We start from the raw sequence: 21,836 nt of genomic DNA, 5'->3' as shown, positions 1-21,836 counted from the left end.
GCCTATAATCTATTCTTTATCCGGATTATAGTTCAGAATGTTTTTACTGCAATCTCTGCTAGAGCTCATCTTTTTATTGTGTAAGTCCAAGCCCCCTTAATGTTTTAGAAAGGCCTTGACTAACTGAACTTTGATCTGATGTCTTCATTGAGAAAAACACCAGGTTGCCCATTTCAGATGCAAATCCCCCTAAGGCCCAACAGAATTTAGTAAAGACAGCAAAAAAGAAAAACCCAGAAGTTTCCAGGATCCTCTTTGAGAATCCTGGGGCACACTGGTGTCCTTAATCCATGCTGCTGCATGGATTAAGGTAGGTGATAACCTTTCCTGATTCAAAAGAATAAGCAGAGTGCCTACAAACTGGGTGGAGACTAGGATTTGGCTATAATAAAACACCATGCAATAAAAGCTTGGTCTATGTCAGAAGCCTCTGAAAAGGCCTCAATGTACCACATTCCCAGGCCTAGTAGGGAAGCTTGCAAAAGCCTACCTGAATCAAATAAGCATGAATAATCTATTTTAGCAGACTGGCCATGGGGAGAGAGAAAGAAAGAGACTTTTCATTTCTTTTAAGTTTGAGTTAATAAATTTATTAGTGGACTGAAAGTTCTTGAAGTCTTATGCACTCAGAGAAATATGCTAAATTGCCAAAAAGCAAAGTATGCTTTTTAAGTTGCCGTCTCTATTAATGTTTCTAATTACAATAGTAATGTAATAGAAATCACAGATTTGGAATGAATCAAGGCAGAAAATTGATTTCATGCTGAGACAGTTTACATATAGAACACAAATAATTCATTAAAATGTAAAAATAAAATTGGAAGCTTTACTCATTATAATTATTAATTTATTTAGAAATTAAAATCAGATATGGTAGCTAAAATATTCATAAGGTAGCCATGAAAATTTTATTGCTGATGAAGAATTTTAAAATTCCAGTTAAAAATGAAAATAAAAATATATTCTTACAGGAAAAAACAATTTCCCAAATTTTTCTGCTCAAGACATACAACATTAACATATAATCAGATTTTGAAACACTGAAATCTTTTGAGGCCTAGAATTATAAAACAAAGACTTAGACATTTCCTCTAAAAAAGATAACTACATGTTGTAAATAAAATAATTATTATCATCTACAAAAAACTGTCATCAACTCAATAAAAATTGATAAATTTAAAATATCAAACTATTATCAATAACTAGTCAGCTTATTAGGTAAGAACATGTTGCTTTAGTTTTACATTATGAAAACTTCTAATTCACATTCATAAACTGCCTTTTGACTTTGTCATCTGTGGAAGTGTGTAAAATGAAATGGTTCAGTAAATTTTATGATGCTAAAAGAAAATGAACTTTGATGGGGGTACAGGAGGAAAATGGTAAAAAACAATACCATACTCTACTTCTAGTATGTTACAAAGAAACAAAACTTTCAAAGAAAAGCTGCACCAAAAAAATCTAAATATGACATTTTCTTCCCGTTATTATTTCTTATTTCTCAGTATAGCATACCAGACAGCAAGAATCCAGTTTTTAAAACACTTCGATCCTTAGTTTAATCACTAGAAACTGGAGCTAATAATTATTTTACGAGGCTGTTGTGAGACTCTAATGTAATACTAGCAATAAATATTCTGTAAATTATGAATTGTAAGTAAATGTTATTCATTATTATTATTGTGTCATGATTCACTAGAGAATGAGAAGATCCGTCACTGTGTTTTGTAATTACATTGACTTATTGAAAAAATGGTATTTGTTGGTCATCTATACCTGTACACATCTACCACAGGACTGTTGCAGCTAAACCATTAAGATAGAAAGTCAATGTTTCCTGAGAATTTAATATAATAAAGACTTAACACACTGCAATGAATTGCTGGAGTCATTGTAGCTCATGGTATTAAAGCTCTGCAATACTGAGAAAATTAAGTCTCAGAATATACTGTTGGCTAACAATTCACGGAGTGTCAGGAATAGTGGTTGATGATTATAAGACAGTGGAGAAGAAGGCATATCTACCTTAGAGAGAGAATTAAAATCACATGTTGAAGGAAAGAGGGCTTTTAAAAACTATACACTCTTCCATTTAAATGAAGCACTGCTTTATGCTTTACTGAACTATTGTTACTGATCTAGGTGTATATATTTTTGTCCTCTTTTGCATTAGTAAGTGGTAATATGGCCACACCCTTAGGACCTGGTGACAACTTATTTTAAAAGGCATCTCTGATAATCAACACTCCTAGTTTTGAACTATTTATTTAATCTTAAGCCACAATTATGTTAACTGCATTTTGTCCCAAGTAAAATAAAGAAAACAGTGAAGTCTACGGTCAAACCACCCTGAATGTGCCCAATCTCATCTGATCTCAGAAAACCCAGTGATATGGTTTGGTTCTGTGTCCCCACCCAAATCTCAACTCGAATTGTAATCCCCAAACGTTGAGGAAGGACCCTGGTGGGAGGTGATTAGATCATGGGGGTGGTTTCCTCCATGCTGTTCTCCTGATAGTGAGAGAGTTCTCAGGAGATCTGGTGGTTTAACAGTAGCAGCTTCCCCTGTGCTTTCTCTCCTGCTGCCATGTGAGATGTGCCTTGCTTCCCCTTCACCGTCTGCCATGATTGTAAGTTTCCCGAGGTCTCCACAGCCATGTGAAACTGTGAGACAATTAAACCTCTTTTGTTTGTTTATAAATTACCCAGTCTCAGTGAGAATGAACTAATACAGCCAGAGGGGGGGGTGTGTGTGTGTGTGTGTGTTAAAATGAGAAAGGCAAAGTAAAGCCTAGATTTATAAAGTAGATAATGATGAGTGATCATCAAAGCCTATCAGTCTTGGCAAATCATCATATATAAAATTACCTTAACAGGCAAATATACATGCTAGTGACATTTCAAAGAAAAGCAAAGAAGCCAGAAGGTGATTCTATTTTCTAAAGTGGACAGAACTCACTGTAAATACAAGTGAACATAAGCATGACCATTGACTGCATATTCAAAATAAGCTACCATTTTGTCTATATTGATTAATGTGTCTTAGCTCAGTTTAATATTTAATCTACATACTATATAATTCATTCATTCATGCATCCAACAAATAATTACTGAGCACCTACTAAATGTCAGTAAAACAAAACGGTCAAAGTCCCTTTCTCCCACTGAGCTCACATTCTAGTAGGAGATAGAGGATAATAAATTAGATATATATTATCATCATTTAATGATAAGTGCCTTTAAGAAAAGTAAAGCAGCGAAAGAAGATGACAGAGAGTGGTTTTATTTCATCTACAGTGACAAAGGCAGTCACTTCTGATAAACTAATCTTTTAGTAGAGACCTAAGAAAATGAAAAAATAAATAATCTGGATAAGATCATCGTAAGAAGAGAACAATTTTCAAAACATTCAAGCTTTAAACCTTGAAAACTGAGCACTAGGGCCGGATTCAGTGGCTCATGTTTGTAATCCCAGCACTTCAGGAGGCCAAGGTGAGAGGATTGCTTGAAAGCAGGAGATTGAGACTAGCCTGAGCAACATAGTGAGACCCTGTCTCTACAAAAATAGAGACATGGTGCTGTGGCATGCACTTGTGGTCCCAGATACTTGTGAGGCTGAGGTGGGAAGATCACGTGAACCTGGGAGGTCAAGGTTGCAGTGAGTCATAATTGCACCACTGCACTGTAGCCTGGGTGACACAGTAAGATCCTATTTAAAAAAAAAAAAAAGAAAAAAAAAGAAAAAAAGAAAAGAAAAAAAGAAAAACTGTACTAAATTTATTTGTTAATATGCAACCTTAATTAATAGATAACAAAGCTAATGGCAGGTACACCAGACTCTAAAAGGAGGAATGAAATTAGCACTACTCACTGGGGCAAGGATAGTATCTATGATTCAAATTTATAAAAAACAATGCATTTTTAAAGAAACAAATGATTTTTACCCAAACTCTATATAGCTTTCATAATAGCAATAAGAGAAAAGCTGGCCAGGTACGGTGGCTCACACCTGTAATCCCAACACTTTGGGAGGCTGAGATGGGTGGATCACAAGGTCAGGAGTTCAAGACCAGCCTTGCCAACACGGTGAAACCCCATCTCTACTAAAAAGTACACAAATTAGCTGGGTGTGGTGGTGCGCATCTGTAATCCCAGCTACTTGGCAGGCTGAGGCAGGAGAATTGCTTGAACCCAGGAGGTGGAGGCTGCAGTGAGCCGAGATCGTGCCACTGTACTTGAGCCTGGGTGACAGAGTTAGACTCTGTCTCAAAAAACAAAAAAAGGAGAAAAAAGGCTTAAAGCTTTAGTTACTTGCATTTTTGACAACAATTTCACTTGAGAATGTTAATTGCCAATGAAAAGACCAAAACCAGCTGGGTGCAGTGGCTCGCACCTGTAATCGCAGCACTTTGGGAAGTCAAGGCAGGCAGACCACCTAAGGTCAGGAGTTTGAGACCAGCCAACATGATGAAACCCCGTCTCTACGAAAAATACAAAAACTAGCCGGATGTGGTGGTGGGCGCCTATAGTCCCAGCTACTCGGGTGGCTGAGGCAGGAGAATCACTTGAATGTGGGAGACGGAGGTTACAGTGAGCTGAGATCATGCCACTGTACTCCAGTCTCTAAACTTAGAGTTTAGGTTCATTACTGACTCTTTCAGGACACAGCAGTAGAAAAATTAGAATACAGTCACAATTAAGCCCAGTCACTTGAATAAATCTGCCAGAGTCAAAGACATGAAGTTCTTTGCCATTAGGGTTCTCAAGTGCTAGTCCTCTATTTCTAGTTTGTTTTGATTTCTATCACTTAATTCATATTTTCCTAAACAGACTAACATCTATTCTGGCCGCCTGCACCCAGTTCTCGTTCACATCCAAACTAGGCTATACCTGTAACAACTTCTGATTACACAGAGCTTCCTTCTATTTTTTAATACAAATGTATAGTATTTTACTGTTCAGACACACCATAATTTACTTAGCTAGTTGCTTACTGATAGACATTTAGGCTATTTTCAATCTCTTGCTATTAAAAAAATACACTGCAAGAATAGCTCATGTATATTCACTTTTACATTTTAGTAAATATATTAATGATGTAAATTTCCAAAAGAATCAAAGAATATATGTTTTTGTAATCGTGAATGTTACTACCAAAATACTCTCTACAGAAGTTGTACCTTTTTCCATTTTCACCAGCAAAGTATGAGTACCAGCTTCCCCCACCCTTGCTAATACAGTGTCTTACCAAGTTAGATCATTGTCAATTTGATAAGAGAAAAATAGCAGGACAGTGTAGTTTTCATTTGAATTTCTCTCATTAAAACTGAAATTGGGCATACGTTTTGTATGTTTAAGAGTCACTTAAATTTTCTTTTCATATTTTTGACCATTAAAAAAAAATCAGTTGTAGAATTTTTCCTTATTCATTTTAAAAGTTATTTGTATGTAAGTAAAATTTGTCCTTGTTTTATAATTTGAGTTGCAAATATTCTCTCTTAAATTTGTAGTTTGTTCACAGTCATTTAAATCACAGCATAAAATTATTATTCAAATAGTTTCCACACTTAAATTAGAATAACATGTCATTGCTTAATATGCACCTATTATAACATGCTTTATATCTGGTACACAGATGATGCTTAGCTCAGTATTTGGTGACTAAATGAACAAATACATTTATCATTATTATTGACTAAAATAACATTAGTAAAAGTGCTGGAGGTACAAGAGGAAATAAAACAAGCACTCTGCCTTGCAGAAAATTTTCTGTCTGGTGGAGGAGAGAGTTACACTACCAATTAAGTATAAAACAATGAGAAAGATGTATTTTTTTTTTTTTTTTTTTTGAGACGAAGTCTTGCTCTGTCGCCCAGGCTGGAGTGCAATGGCACGATCTTGGCTCACTGTAACCTCTGCCTCCTGGGTTCAAGCAATTCTCTGCCTCAGCCTCCCGAGTAGCTGGTATTATAGGCGCCCGCCACCACACCCAGCTAAGTTTTGTGTATTTTTAGTAGAAACGGAGTTTCACCATCTTGGCTAGGCTGGTGTTGAACTCCTGACCTCGTGATCCACCCACCTCAGCCTCCCAAAGTGCTGGGATTATAGGTGTGAGCCACCGCACCAGACCCAGAGAAAGACGTATTTTAAAATATATGAAGTGTTACAGGGAAAAAAAAGAAAGTAGATAATTATGTACAGAAAGCCATAAGAGGCAGTAACATTTGAACTTGGAGAAGGATGCATTGGTGAGTAAGAAAGTGAAAAAAGTATTACTAAAAGAAATACAAGCAATTTATAAGGAGCAATTCTCATAGGATAATTGAATGTAGTGTTTTATATACACAGGAGGAAGAGGCTAAAAAGGTAGACTTGGATTAGGTTGTACAGATTTTCTATACAATCTTAAATTTGTATTTCATATTGAAAGCTTATAATAGCAAACAGGTTTCATCTCATATACTAACTTGGTAGTGGCTACCCAGAACATTCCTGTAGAGAAGAATTCTAAGGCTGTGTCTGAGTTTGGCAGGAGGGTATTAGAGGGTACTACAGTCTGCTATTTATTTAGAAGGGGGTAGTGAAAATAGGAAACCAAATGAGGCATTTGAAGTTAAAGAGTATCACACACATATTTCTATCCTTGGGAAAGATAACACTGATGTCAATATGGAAGACTAGAGACAGATGGACTAAGGAAACTATGTTTTATTCAGATTACGCAAGCTTATGTCTCTTCTTTAACTTTTCTACTAGTATGGTAATATCTGATAGATGTTAAATAATGTCATCCGAAAAGTGAATGAAGTGAACAATCAAATAAGGAAGCTAATAAATGAACCATGCCATCACCAGGAACAGAGTTCATGAGTTACTGGACAGATTTATTGGCATTTGTTTTGACTTCTCAGAAATTTTTCCTTCATTTCTTACCTATTCTGTCTGTTCTGAATAGATGACATTACCAGACAGATGAGCTTGAAAATACGACGATTGAAAATGTTTAAGGATAAAAATAGTAATTCCAAAGAACCATCACTTACATTGAACATTTATAGGTAACCATACTGGATAGAAATGGCTTCATTAGTTCACTTACTCTGTCTCGCAACCCTAGAATAAAGCATTCTATATGGGTATTATGGAAGAGATGAAACAATCTATTTTGGTAAAAAAACAAGTTACCATAATTTTACTTGTAAGAAATATATCATCTTGACCAAATACTCTACAAATGAAACAGCTAATTCTTTAAATAAACAAATACACATATAGGCATACCACGAGAGATTCTGTAAGATGAAAACAAATGCATTTGCAAATTTTAGAAAGAATTTGTAGTTTTACTTGCCTCCATCTTGGGTAATAACTGGTAACGCCAAGCTATTTTCATCTTAATATTAGATTCTGGTGTTTTATGATTATACACATCTTCATCAAATTCCTTCTTATTATTATCATCAAGTAATGGTGCTGGAAGTTCCTAAGAAAACAGAATGACATATAATTGAGATTCTGTGGTAAAATACGACAATTTTCTTAAATCATAATGTTAGCAACACTAGAAATTTTCAATGTATTGAATTGAAAATTGATGACTAACATTGATTTAAATACAAATTCATAAAAATATAGACATTTCTAAAACAGAGAAAACAAGTATAATACAAACATTAAGTTTAATTTTTTAGCAATAAAATTTAAAGAAAATATCCATATTTCTATACTCACAAAAATCAACTGCTATTCTAACAAGAGGTTATATTCATTTCTCAAAATGTATATGCTTAAAGCAAAGTCTGGAGTTAGTACTTACGTATTACATATAATTATTATTATGTTGGCCACAAGGTAAAAATAAAACATTTGCACAATCTGCTTACTGGTTTGTAATTTTAGAATTCAAAAAAGCCATTCACTAAAATAATGGGTGAAGTAACAACTAAGAATAATGACATTTATTTTACCTATATCAAATGACAGTTTTGCACCTGCAAGCTTATGTCTCTTCTTTAACAATAATCTCTCATTAAATGAAGAGACGATAAGTTCCAATTTATTAATTTTGGAAGGTGACCAACTTCGTAACTATAAAAAACATAAAAAACTAGAAAACATTTTTGTTAAGCGGTACTATAGAAAGAATTCAAAGAAAACTGTATTTAAGTTTCTTGAAGAAGGAAAGCACATACAATAATTTCGTTTTATTTTCTATTAGAATCATAAAGATAATGTGGGGCATTGGATTAGTAAATATAATCTGTGCTATGTTATATTTTAGTCTAAATTGCAACTTCTACTTTTCAAGATCAAATTTACTTATGCTTAGAATCATGTCAACAAATCAGCTCAAAACACATTACCTATTAATATGATATATTTTACTTACCTTCTAAAAGGCCTCAAAGTGAACCCACATTTTAATTAATGCTGGTATTAGAAACTAGTTATATCATTTAAGCTGTGAATCCATCATTCCTAGCTAAGCATTAGTATCTTACAATATAAAGTGACTTCATTTTCCAATGGAAATACGTATTTGTGAGGGAGTTTAGTGTAATACAGCATAGTGGTTATGAGTTTGAATTCGGCAACTAGAATGTCCAGTTCAAATCTTGACTTTGCACTAGTAGCAGTGTCTGTGTTACCACATGACCGCTCTATGTCTCCATTTATCACCTAAAAAATGGAGGTAATAGTATTTACTTCTGGCTGCACGCAGTGGCTCACACCTAAAATCCTAGGACTTTGGGAGGCCAAGATGGGTGGATCACTTGAGTTCAGGAGTTTGAGACCAGTTTGGGCAACACATCTCTACAAAAAATACAAAAAAATTAGCTGGGTGCGGTGGCACATGCCTGTAGTGCCAACTACTTAGTGGGCTGAGATGGGAGGATCGCTTGAGCCCAGGAGGTTGAGGCTACAGTGAGCAAAAATCACGCCACTGTACTCTAGCCTGGGTGACAAAGCAAAACCCTGTCTCAACAACAACAACAACAACAGCAACAACAGCAGCAGCAACAACAACAAAGTATTATTCACTTCAATGGGTTGTTGTAAGGAGTAAATAAGTTAAAAATGTAAAATACAGAGAATGATGTTTCCTACATATTAGGAATCCTACAAATGTTAGATTGTGAGAAGTCAGTCAAACAATTGTCCTCAGAGCCACACATTTTGTATTGTCAATATTGGGCAATAAATTTAGTATAATGTATTTGGATTAACATCTTTTTCAATCCCAGGGACACCTGGCAATAGCTGTAACAATGGTTACTCACAACTCAATAATAAAAACATTTGAAAAATAATTTATATCACATTGTCCTCTTATTGTGGAAAATAGTCCGATTCTAAGAAATGCTCTTACATTAATGTGTACAATATTAGAGAAATAATCCTAAAATACTAGAGACTCATTAATATGTTTAACTTATCTAAACAAGATGAGACTATAAAATATAGGTAAGCATTTCCTGATTTATCTTATTAAATATGTATCTATTCCCATAATAGACGTTTTACCATGTTAAACACTTTTAATGTATCATGAAAATTGTAATGATTCCAAGTTTAATACTGATAAGGCACTCATTTTCTTAAAGATGAGAATGTTCAAAAGATGTACAGAAAATACACTTTTTCAATTAATGCCTATATAAAGGTTATAAGGTTTCTTATATATGCATACATATATATGGTTTCTTATATATACATATATAGGTTATAAGATTTCTTATATATACATACATATATACATTATATACACTTATATATACGTGCATGTGTGTGTGTATGTATATATACTCCTGGGCTCAAGGGATCCTCCCACCTCAGCCTCCTGAGTAGATGGGACTACAGGCGCATGCCACCATACCTGGCTAATTTTTGTATTTTTTGTAGAGACCAGATTTCACCATGTTTGCCCAGGCTGGTGTCGAACTCCTGAGCTCAAGCAATCTGCCTGCCTTGGCCTCCCAAAGTGCTGGATTACAGGCGTGAGCCACCGTCCCCAACCCTTTATATATTTTTTACAGTGAAATAAAATTCACATAACATAAAAACATCATTTTAAGTACAAAATTTGGTAATTTTTAGTAATTCAGAGTTGTGTAACCATCACCACTATCTACCTTCATCAGTCCCCCCAAAAACTGCATACCCATTTAAAAATCACTCCACATTCCCCTTCTCCCCTGCCCCTGGCAACCACTAATCTTGTCTTTATGGATTAGTTGTTCTGGACATTTCCTATAAATGGAACCATACAATATGTGACCTTTTGTGTCTGGCTTCCTTCACTTAGACTAATGTCTTCAATGTTCAACTACGTTGCACCAGTATTTCATTCTTTTCTGTGGTCGAATACTATTCATTGTATGTATGTACCACATTGTTTAACTACTCATCACCTGACGTACATGGATCATTTCTATTCTTCAGTTATTATGGCTAATGCTGCTATAAATATTCACACATAAACTTTTGTGTGAACATGTTTCCATTCTCTTTGGTATATACCTAGGAGAGGAATTCCTGAGTCACAGGGTAACTCCATTTTTAACTATTTGAGGAACTGCCAAAATGTTTTCCACAGTGGCTGCACCATTTTACATTCCGACCAACAATGTAAGTGGGTTCCATTTATTCTATATTCTGAGCAACCAATTGTTATTATTATTATTTCTAAATAGCTACCCTAGTGGGGATGAAGTGGTATCTCCGTGTGGTTTGGATTTGCATTTCCCTAATGACAATGATGCTGAGCATAACTTCATTTGCTGGGTTGGCCGTTTGTATATCTTAGAAATATGTCTAACGTGGCCTTATCCCTCCCCTTTTTCTTCTTTTCTTTTTTTTTTTTTGAGATGGAGTCTCGCTCTGTTGCCCAGGCTGGAGTGCAGTAGCGTGATCTTGGCTCACTGCAAGCTCTGCCTCTTGGGTTCACACCATTCTCCTGCCTCAGCCTAGTGAGCAGCTGGGACTACAGGCACCCGCCACCATCCCCGGCTAATTTTTTGTATTTTTAGTAGACATGGGGTTTCACCGTGTTAGCCAGGATGCTCTCGATCTCCTCACCTCGTGATCAGCCCACCTTGGCCTCCCAAAGTGCTGGCAGTACAGGCATGAACCACCGCGCCCGGCCCCTACATTCTTTATATCATTATTCCAATTAGAATGTTTATTTTTACATTTTAAATTTTTTTTACATTTTTGAAATTTTTTATCTTCTGTCTTCCCCCATACATATGCAGGCTCTATGGGGACAAGGACACTGTTGGGATGGGTCCCTGCATCTGTGAATTCTACCCAGCACCTAAAAAACCTCAAGGAAGATTTGCTGAAAGAAGGAAGGAAACACTGCAGGTGTAGTAACACTTGAAAGTTATGAGCAGGGAAGCCCCAAGGAGGCTGACTGAGCAGAGGCAGGTTCTCAGCAGCGTGCAAGTACTTGTTATGGTGCTCATTTCATAACAAGATCAGAGTATATACATTATCATATAGTCCCTACCCATCAAGAAACTTATAGCCTTTATGGGAAAATGAGATTATACATACATGAAATGTCAATGAATATCAAGCTGCATGTGATCCGATACCAAAATGTTTGGCACAGATGAAAGTGAAATGAGAATTCAGAAAAGAGAGAAACATTTGTTTAAATTTGAGACCATTGGCCCTAATTAATTCTTAAGATTATCCTAATTAATTTCTGAATGTGACAGTGAAGTTTGGAACCACACCAAATGATGACAAACTCTATATATTTATGGCATTCGGCTGGACCTTGACTTTTCTTGTTTTGTTTTTCACAACTGAATTTTTTGAAGTATTTACAATTATTTTTTGTTTCGTAATATAGGAGAGACCTATGATCCATATCTGTTATTCTGATATCTTAACCTAAAATACCTACAATGTAGTAATTCCTAAATGTACTTTAGAAAAATTTTAAACATGAAGAGTAGGTGAATAAATACTCATTACACTACCATAAAGGAACTAACTGGACATTCTGTTTAGAACATTTTAACTACATAAAAACTGCCTACTTAGTATTGGTTGATGGTCATCATTCTACCTCTGAATAAAATCTGCGAATTGGCCAGGTACGGTGGCTCACGCCTGTAATCCCAGTATTTTGGGAGGCTGAGGTGGGCCTATCACCTGAGGTACCAGTCTGCCCAACATGGCGAAATCACCTGAGGTACCAACTGCCCAACCAGTCTGTCTCTAGTTAAAAAAAAAAAAAACACAAAAAATGGCGGGTGTGTGTAATCCCAGCTACTCGGGCGGCTGAGGCAGGAGAACCGCTTGAAGCCGGGAGATGGAGGTTGCAGAGAGCTGAGATCATGCCACTGCACTCCAGCCTGGGCAACAGGAGTGAAAATCTGTCTCAAAAAAAAAAAACTATAGATTATTTTAAAGGTACCTTACATTCTTGGTTTTCTATTATTTTCCTGCCTTTATATATAACAAATAAATCATAATAAAATCATATCAATGTTACTGCTAATAATAAAATCACATCAATATTTTTTATTGCTTTGTGGGGGCAGAATAAAACTTGCAGATTGTAAAGAAAAAGTTTCCAGATTTTGATATTCTCAAGCTTTCCTTTCCCCACAGCCCTATCCTAAGGTGGAGAGCCACTAATTTTATTTCTGAAATGAGAAAGTAAACAAGTATTTTAATAAAATATTATAAATACTTAAATTTAATTAACTTACATGTAGCTTGCAAAATCTATCTATTTTCACGTACAATTGTCTAAAACTTATTTTTCCCAATTTCTTTTTTCTGCATTTAAGAAAAGATCCTAGATACCAATTAAAACATTTTATGACCTAAATTAGTTTGTTAATCTCAGTTATAAAAATATATCAGCATTATTTATGAAACCTTTGGTCTGGAAGTATGCTGTTCAACATTCTAGCTTCTAGCTATTAAAATTTAAATTTGTATTAACTAAAATTAAATGAATGAAAAAGTTAATGTCTCAACTGCGCTAGCCACATTTCAAGTGCTTAATAGTCAAAAGTAGTTAATAGCTACTCTATTGCATAGTTCTGGTATAGAACATTTTCAACACCACAGAAAATTCCGTTGGCCAGTTCTAGAATAGAAAATAGGATATGTATTTATTTACTTAACACTTCAAATTGTGTACTGTGTGAAGTTTTGTAACTGTCAATGACACATTTTTCACTTATATCAATCAGAATTCTGAAGAAGCATCACACTTAGTTGTTTAAAAAGAAAATTAATAGTTCATTAGTTTATTTTTATTATTATTATTTTTTGAATTAGAGTCTCGCTGGGTGGCCCAGGCTGGAGTGCAGTGGCACAATCATAGCTCACCACATCTCTGAACTCTGGGGTTCAAGGAATCCTCTTGCCTCAGTCTTCTGAGTAGCTGGACAACATGCCGCACACCACCACACCTGGCTAACTTTTTTCTTTTCAATCTTTGGTGGAGTTTATCATTTCTCCACTGTTAGAAATTTAGGTTGTTTGCAATCTAAAAATGCTACAACAAACTTGGTTTATAACATAAACATCCTTTGCATCTGAAATTACTTTTTTCTACGAGATGTAGAAAACATGCAGAAAAGAATAGAGAATAATATAGTAAACATCATAGATTCTACCACATACATGGCTTTAACAAATCATAACAATTGGTATACTTAGAAAACAAACCAGTAGCTTCAGCAAGCAAAGAACAACAGTTGTGTGAAAACAGAAGGATTGGCTGAAAAATTTTTAAAGGAACATGAAGATCTACAGATCCTTTACTTTTCCCTAAGAGTCAGGATTCTACTCACCCCCACCTCCACCAACTAACTGCAAGAGAAATGGAAAGTTCAAATAAGACAAACCTTGGAAGGTGGATCACTGCTGAGGGAAGGGATGAGATATCACATTGAAGATAGGATAATTTCTTGAAAGTCTTCATACAGAGGGGTGAGAGAACTTCCTCTTCCCCTCCACTGTCCCCTACCCCGCCCCTACCACAGTTGCCTCCCACTGCTAAGGCTTTCAGAAGGGCAGAAGTCATCCTTTAACAGAACAGGCAAGGGATGGGGAGACTGAAGGATTCCTCCCAGGAAAAACTAGCAAAATTAAGAGAAAAGACCTTTAGAGAGATGCTATTTTACATAAGCTCACAGTAAACCTACTCATTCATAAGTTACATGCCCAAACACACAGCACTTCCAATTAGTTTTTCAGTCCTTCACTTTTGAATATGAATGGACAGAGAAGAATCACTAGATACTTGAGAAAAGCATCTAATATGAAATTCAAGGACTAAAACAAATGAGCAGAAAATGAAAACAATTCCAGGAGCAGAAAAAAGTCACAAAAATAAAAAGTAATATTTATTGTAAAAGATGTGTGCATAAAAAATAAGAGAATAATAATTCAGTAAAAGGAAAAAATCTGGAAAAAAACAGTGTGCAGAATTTAAAAATGTAATTGCAGATTTGTGAAAAAAATAATCAGAAGTGCCAGATCAACGTGGTCAAATCTCTCAGAATAAAAGATCAATAATAATGATGATAGCAATGCTAATTTAAAAATATAGTTAGTATGTTTTAAAGTGCTTTCTGCCAGGCGCTATTCTAAGCACCCTTGAAAATTAACATATTTAATCCTCAAATCAATCCTAAGAATTAAGCACTACTACTAAACCCATTTTATATAGATGAAGACATTGAAACACAAAGGTTAATTAACTGGTCCAAGGTCACAAAATAATTAAGTAGCAGACCCTGGGTTTGGAAAGTCTTGCTCTGTAGCTCAGCCTCTTAACCACCATCCTATATGGCTTTCTAAAGACATAGAACATGGCTGAATGTGGTGGCTCACACCTGTAATCCCAGCACTTTGGGAGGCTAGGGCAGAAGGCTCACCTGAGGCCAGAAGTTTAAGACCAGCCTGGGCAAAATAGTGAGATCCTTCTCTACAAAAAAATAAAATAATTAACCAGGCATGGTGATGCGTGCCTGTAGTCCCAGCTACTTGAGAGGCAGAGTGGTAGCATTGCTTGAGGCCAGCGGGTGGAGGATGTAGTAAGCCATGATCACATCAGTGCATTCTAGCCTGCGTGACAGAGCGAGACCCTGTCTCAAAAAAAAAAAAAAAAAAAAAAAAAAAAGACAGAACATGAGAGAAAAAAGAAAACATTTAGAGGACTAGTTTAGGAGGCTGACACCCTGAAATAGGGTATTTTAGATTTTAAAACCCTACTGGGTATATAATAAATTGCTTCTCCAGGTTGGGTGTGAATATGTCGGGAACATGAATGGCATCAAACTTTATAACAGCAACTCTGGACTGCTCTGAGACAAAGTTATTTCTAATCTAGAATTGTATATTCAGCAAAACTAATGTTAAATTTGAGAGTGGAATTAAGACATTATCAGACATGCAAAGATTAAAATACCTCTACCACCTCATTCCTCCCTTCTACCTCCATTCACTCTCAAGTTATTAGAGAATGTATAGCACCAAAACAAGGGATGAACTAATACATATAAACACCAGAGATCCAGGAAACAAGGCATCTTACACAGAAGCAAGGTCAAGGCAGTTGCTAGAATGATAAAGGAAAGTGCCAGAATAACAGCTGTGTAGACAACCTCGGAAGCAAGCTGTCCATTTGGAGTTGGAGTATGGAGGATTCCAAGGGTTTCATACTTACATACATTAAAGAGGAGTTTGAAAACTTTAGTGGAAAGTTTTGGGATGAATTCATAATTCATACAGATAAACAATGAGGCAATTGTTACTTCTAGAAAAAACAACAGGTATATAACAAAGGAGAAATATAGACTGTCAAATATTGTAATATTTGACTGAATAAGAAATTGTCCTAATGTACACACTTAATACTGACTTAACTAGGGAAGAAGAATTAAATATACTGAAAGGGAAAATAAAGAAAGTGATAGACCAGCCTTGGCAACATGGTAAAACCTCATCTCTACAAAAAATATTAATACAAAAATTAACTAGGGGTGGTGGCGCTCAACTATAGTCGCAGCTACTTGGGAGGCTAAGGTGGGAAGATCTCTTGAGCCCTGGAGGCAGGGGCTGCAGTGAGCCAAGATTGTACCACTGCACTCCAGCCTGGGTGACAGAGTGAGATCCTGTCTCAAAAACAAACAAAAGAAAAAAGTGATATAGGGAAAGAGCAAGAGCAAGAGAGAGAACGAGAAAGAGCATGTGTGAGAGACAGTGAGAGAATGTGTGTGTGTATGGTATTATATGAGAGGTGAACCTTCGTATTTTGTGCAAGGATAGTAATAGACACAAAAATGGGAAGGAAAAGGCAGTACAGAAATAAGAAGTCAAATAAATGCCACAAGAATAAACTGATAGTGGTCTATGTATACCTCACCAACCCCAAACTTACTTTTATATTAATATTAAAAGGAACACCTACTACTAATATTAGATCCTTTAGAAAAAGACCTTTTATTTCACAGTATTGGGTAAGTTATCAAGTCTCAAAAAGTATACTAAATTTCTTCTAAGGAAAAGTGGTTTAAATATTTCTTTTTCCATGAAGTAGTGTATTTTTAAAACCATCAGACTGGAAGAACAATTGGTGTTTGGGGCAAAGAGAGTCCATTTGGGAATATCTGTATTTGATGATGAATATCCAACCCAAGAGACCTTCTCTGAAGCAGGAGTTGTAACACTACAGGAAAGAAATCACATAGAGAAAATAGCAACCTCTCCAGCCTGCTTACCTCCATCCATTAACTTTGATATTTCTCCTTTGCAAACTCAAGGGGCATATTGCATACACTATAAAATTCAACACCACAAAAAGCATAAGACTTCTTATGTTACTAGCATTCTCAGCATTATTTCTAGAATGGGATTTTAGAAGTCTCAACTTTTCAAAACAGTCTATACAAAAAAATACCTCATTTGTCTTTCTTTTTTTTTTAAATTATACTTTAAGTTCTAGGGTACATGTGCACAACGTGCAGGTTTGTTACATGTGCATACATGTGCCATGTTGGTGTGCTGCACCCATTAACTTGTCATTTACATTAGGTATATCTCCTAATGCTATCCCTACCCCCTACACCCGCCCCACAATAGGACCCAGTGTGTGATGTTCCCCTTCCTGTGTTGAAGTGATCTCATTGATCTCAACCTATGAGTGAGAACATGCGGTATTTGGTTTTCTGCTCTTGTGATAGTTTGCTGAGAATGATGGTTTCCAGCTGCATCCATGTCCCTACAAAGGACATGAACTCATCCTTTTTTATGGCTGCATAGTATTCCATGGTGTATATGTGCCACATTTTCTTTATCCAGTCTGTCATTGATGGACATTTGGGTTGATTCCAAGTCTTTGCTATTGTGAATAGTGCCGCAATAAACATACGTGTGCATGTGTCTTTCTAGCAGCATGATTTACAATCCTTTGGGTATATACCCAGTAATGGGATGGCAGAAGATAGAATATTGCTGAACATCGAGTGTTGCTGTCTGATTCTTGCTCTGAAAGCTTCATCTCAGGGGTGTACCCCGCCGTGTGAGGTGTGAGGTGTTGGTCTGCACCTAGTGGGGGATGTCTCCCAGTTAGGCTACTCAGGGGTCAGGGACCCACTTGAGCAGGCAGTCTGTCCCTTCTCAGATCTCAACCTCTGTGCTGGGAGATCCACTGCTCTCTTCAAAGCTATCAGACGGGCATTTACCTCTGCTGAGGTTTCTCCTGCTTTTTGTTTAGTTATGCCCTGTCCCCAGTGGAGGAGTCTACAGAGGCAGGCTGGCCTCCTTGAGCTGCGGTGGGCTCCACCCAATTCGAGCTTCCCGATGGCTTTGTTTACCCACTTAAGCCTTAGCAATGGTGGGCGCCCCTCCCCTAGCCTCGCTGCCGCCTTGCAGTTAGATCTCAGATTGCTGTACTAGCAATGAGGGAGGCTCCGTGGGCGTGGGACCCTCCTGGCCAGGTGTGGGATATAATCTCCTGCTGTGCCGTTTGCTAAGACCCTTGGTAAAGCGCAGTATTAGGGTGGGAGTTACCCGATTTTTCAAGTGTTGTGTGTCTCAGTTTCCCTTGGCTAGGAAAAGGGATTCCCCTCCCCCTTGCGCTTCCCAGGTGAGGCGATGCCTCTCTCTGCTTCAGCTCTCGCTGGTTGGGCTGCAGCAGCTGACCAGCACCAATTGTCCAGCACTCCCAGTGAGATGAACCCGGTACCTCAGTCGAAAATGCAGAAATCACCCGTCTTCTGTCTCACTCATGCTGGGAGCTGGAGGCTGGAGCTGTTCCTATTTGGCCATCTTGGGCGCGCACCCTCCTCATTTGTCTTTATTTAGATGAGCTCTCTTCAAATTTCAACTATTCCACTATGAGATCGTTAAGGGCAAGGGCTATGTCTTACTCTATCTTTTCATCCATAGCAACTGTTATATACTCAATGTTCGTGTCCTCCTCAGGTTGAAACACTGAACTCCTATCCCCTAATGAGATGGTATTTGGAGAAAGGGGTGTTTGAAAATAACTAAGTTTAAATGAGATAATAAAGGTAATTAATTACCTTGTAAGAAGAGACACCAGAAAGAGATCTTTATCTGTGTGAAAATAAGAGGTCATGTGAGCACACAGCGAGAAAGCAGCAGTCTACAAGCCAGGAAGAGAGCCCTCACCAGGAAATAACTTGGTTGGAACCTTGATCTTGGAATTCCTAGTCTCTAAAACTGTGAGACAGTAAATTTCTGTTGTTTAAACCACCTGGTTTATAGTATTTTGTTACAGCAGCCTCAGCTGACTAACACAGATTTTGATACCAAGGAATAAGGTGCTGCTGCAAGAAATACCTAAACACGTGGAAGTGTCTTTGAAATTGGGTAATGGGTAGAGAGCCAGAAGAGTTTTGAGGTATATGCTAAAGATATGGATGCATACTGGAGGTTGCCAGGGTCAAGTGGTGGTAGGGAGACAGACTGCGAGTAGGCACATTTCTCAGGGGATGAAAATGTTCTATGTTATGATTGTGGTGGTGGTTATAAAACTGTGAACATTTACCCAAACTCACTGAATTGTATATCAAATTGACAAAATTATATGTAAATTATACTTTGGAAAAATTCACAACAATCTTCCTTCCTTCCTCCTCTTTCCTCCTCCTCTCCTTTTTTTGAGCCAGAGTCTTGCTTGGTTGCCGAGGCTGGAGTACAATGGTGCAAACACAGCTCACTGCAGCCTTCTTGAACTCCTGGGCTCAAGGGATCCTCCTGCCTCAGGCTCCCGAGTAGCTAGGGCTACATGTGTGCACCACCATGCCCAGTTAACTGTTTTCTTATTTTTTTGTAGAGATGGTGTCTTGCTATGTTGCCCAGGCTGGTCTCTAACTCCTGGCCTCAAGTGATCCTCCTGCCTTGGCCTCCCAAAGTGCTGTGACTACAGGCATGAGTCATTGTGCATGGCCTACCATAAACCTTTTTTATATTAAGATACAATTCGGCAACATTAAAAGGGACTCCAATAAAAAGAGTGTAAAAATAAGAAACTGGTAACATCTTAATAGATAGATAATCTCTCTATAAACATATCCTCTCTCAAACAGAAAATGAAAACGAAATTAGAAATGTTGGGGAGAGAACAAGCAAAAGAAAATGAAAGACTAAACATAAAAACAATAAATAAATTAAAAATGTGACATGACAATGAGCAACAAAAGGAATAGAAGAAGTGAAATCCATTTTACTTTCCTCTTCTAGAGACTCTGTTTACTGGCATAGGCATTTTCTTTTCAAAGGGTCCAATTATATTTGATTCTGAAGTAAAAATATCTATATAATTAAAAATTTTAAATGCCAAGAGAGATGAAGAAGCTTCAGAAGAAAAGTTAGAAGTAAGGAGAGGTTAGTTCACGAGATTTCAGAAAAGAAGCCATCTCCATAAAAGTGCAAAGTGAAACAGCAAATCCTGATGTTGATACTGCAGCAAGTTATCCAGAAGATCTAGCGAAGTGATGAAGGTGGCTGCACTAAACAACAGATTTTCAATGTAGATGAAACAGCCTTCTACTGGAAGAAGACACTGTCTAGGACTTTCATGGCTAGAGAGAAGTCAATGCCTAACTCCAAATCTTCAAGCGACAGGCTGACTCTCCTGTTAGGGGATAATGCAGTTAATGACTGTAAGTTGAAGCCAATACTCACTTATCATTCCAAAATCCTAGGGCCCTTAAAAATTATGCTAAATCTACTCTGCTTGTACTCTATAAACAGAACAACAAAGCCTGGATGATAGCATATCTGTATACAACATGGTTTTCTGAATATTTTAAGCCCACTATATGGAGACCTACTGCTCAGAGAAAAACAGTCCTTTCAAAATATTACTGCTTAGTGACAGTGCACCTGGTCACCCAAGACCTCTGATAAGGATGTACAAAGAGATTAATGTTTTCATGCCTGCTAACACAACATCCATTCTGTAGCCCATGGATCAGGAGTAATTTCAATTTCCAAGTCCTATTATTTAAGAAAAACACGTCTTAAGGCTATTGCTGCTATAGATAGTGATTCCTCTGATGGATATGGGCGAAGTAAATTGAAAACCTGGGAAGATTTACTATTCTAGCTGCCATAAGAATATTCATGATTCATGAGAGGAGGTCAAAATATCAATATTAACAGGAGTTTGGGAGAAGTTGATTCCAATCCTCATGGATGACTTTGAGGGGTTCAAGACTCTGGTGGAGGAAGTAACTGCAGATGTGATAGAAACAGCAAGAGAACTAGAAGTGGAGCCTGAAGATGTGACTAATTGCTGCCATCTCATGAGAAAACTTTAATTGATATGGAATTGCTTCTTCTGGACAAGCAAAATAAGTGGTTTTTTGAGATGAATTCTACTCCTGGTGAAGATGCTATGAACACTGTTGAAATAACAACAAAGGATTTAGAATATTCCACATACTTAATGGATAAAGCAACAGTAGGGTTTGAGGGGTTGATTCCCATTTTTTTTTTTTTTCTTTTCAGTTTTTATTTTAGATTCCGAAGGTACACGTGCAGGTTTGTTAAAAAGGTATATTGTATGGGCCGGGTGTGGTGGCTTACACCTGTAATCCCAGCACTCTGGGAGGTTGAGGCAGGCAGATCACAAGGTCAGGAGTTCAAGACCAGCCTGGCCAATATGGTGAAACCCCAACTCTACTAAAAATACAAAAATTAGCTGGGCATGATGGCGTGCGCCTGTAGTCCCAGCTACCCAGGAGGCTGAGGCAGAAGAATCGCTTGAACCCAGGAGGCGGAGTTGCAGTGAGACGAGATTGTGCCACTGCACGCCAGCCTGGGCAATAGAGTGAGACTCCATCTCAAAAAAAAAAAGTTTACACTTTGGCTGGGCGCGGTGGCTCATGCCTGTAATCCCAGCACTTTGGGAGGCTGAGGCGGGTGGATCACTTGAGGTCAGGAGTTCAAGACCAGCCTGGCCAACATGGTGAAACCCCGTCTCTACTAAAAATACAAAAATTAGCTGGGCGTGGTGGTGGGTACCTGTAATCCCAGCTACTTGGTAGGCTGAGGCAGGAGAATTGCTTGAACCCAGCAAGTGGAGGTTGCAGTAAGCTCAGATTGCGCCACTGCACTCAAGCCTGGGCGATGGAGTGAGACTCTGTCTTTAAAAAAAAAAAAAAAAAAAAAGGGTATACTTCATGATGCTGGAGTCTGAAGTACAATTGAAACTGTTACCCTGGAAGTGAACATAATGCCCAATAGGAAATTTTCAGCCCTTCCCTCCCTCCTTCCCTCTCCTGCCTTGTATTCCACAGTGTTTACTGTTTCCATCTTTA

The 21,836-nt window shown here is 37.3% G+C and overlaps 1 protein-coding gene across 4 annotated transcripts in view; it reads right to left on the bottom strand.

Moving 5' to 3' along the window:
* Positions 1-21,836, bottom strand: part of ELP4 (elongator acetyltransferase complex subunit 4) — a 257,266-nt gene that overhangs the window by 175,223 nt on the left and 60,207 nt on the right. For all 4 annotated transcript variants that reach the window (XM_009186370.4, XM_021926819.2, XM_031653929.1 and 1 more), the window contains exon 4: positions 7,352-7,483. In XM_009186370.4, coding sequence (XP_009184634.1) covers positions 7,352-7,483 — 132 coding nt within the window. The remainder of the gene's footprint in view (positions 1-7,351; positions 7,484-21,836) is intronic.

The sequence above is a fragment of the Papio anubis genome, chromosome 12 (genome assembly GCF_008728515.1).
Source record: "Papio anubis isolate 15944 chromosome 12, Panubis1.0, whole genome shotgun sequence".
In the NCBI taxonomy this organism is placed as follows: Eukaryota; Metazoa; Chordata; class Mammalia; order Primates; family Cercopithecidae; genus Papio; species Papio anubis.
This window is presented reverse-complemented; position numbering and strand designations above follow the sequence as displayed.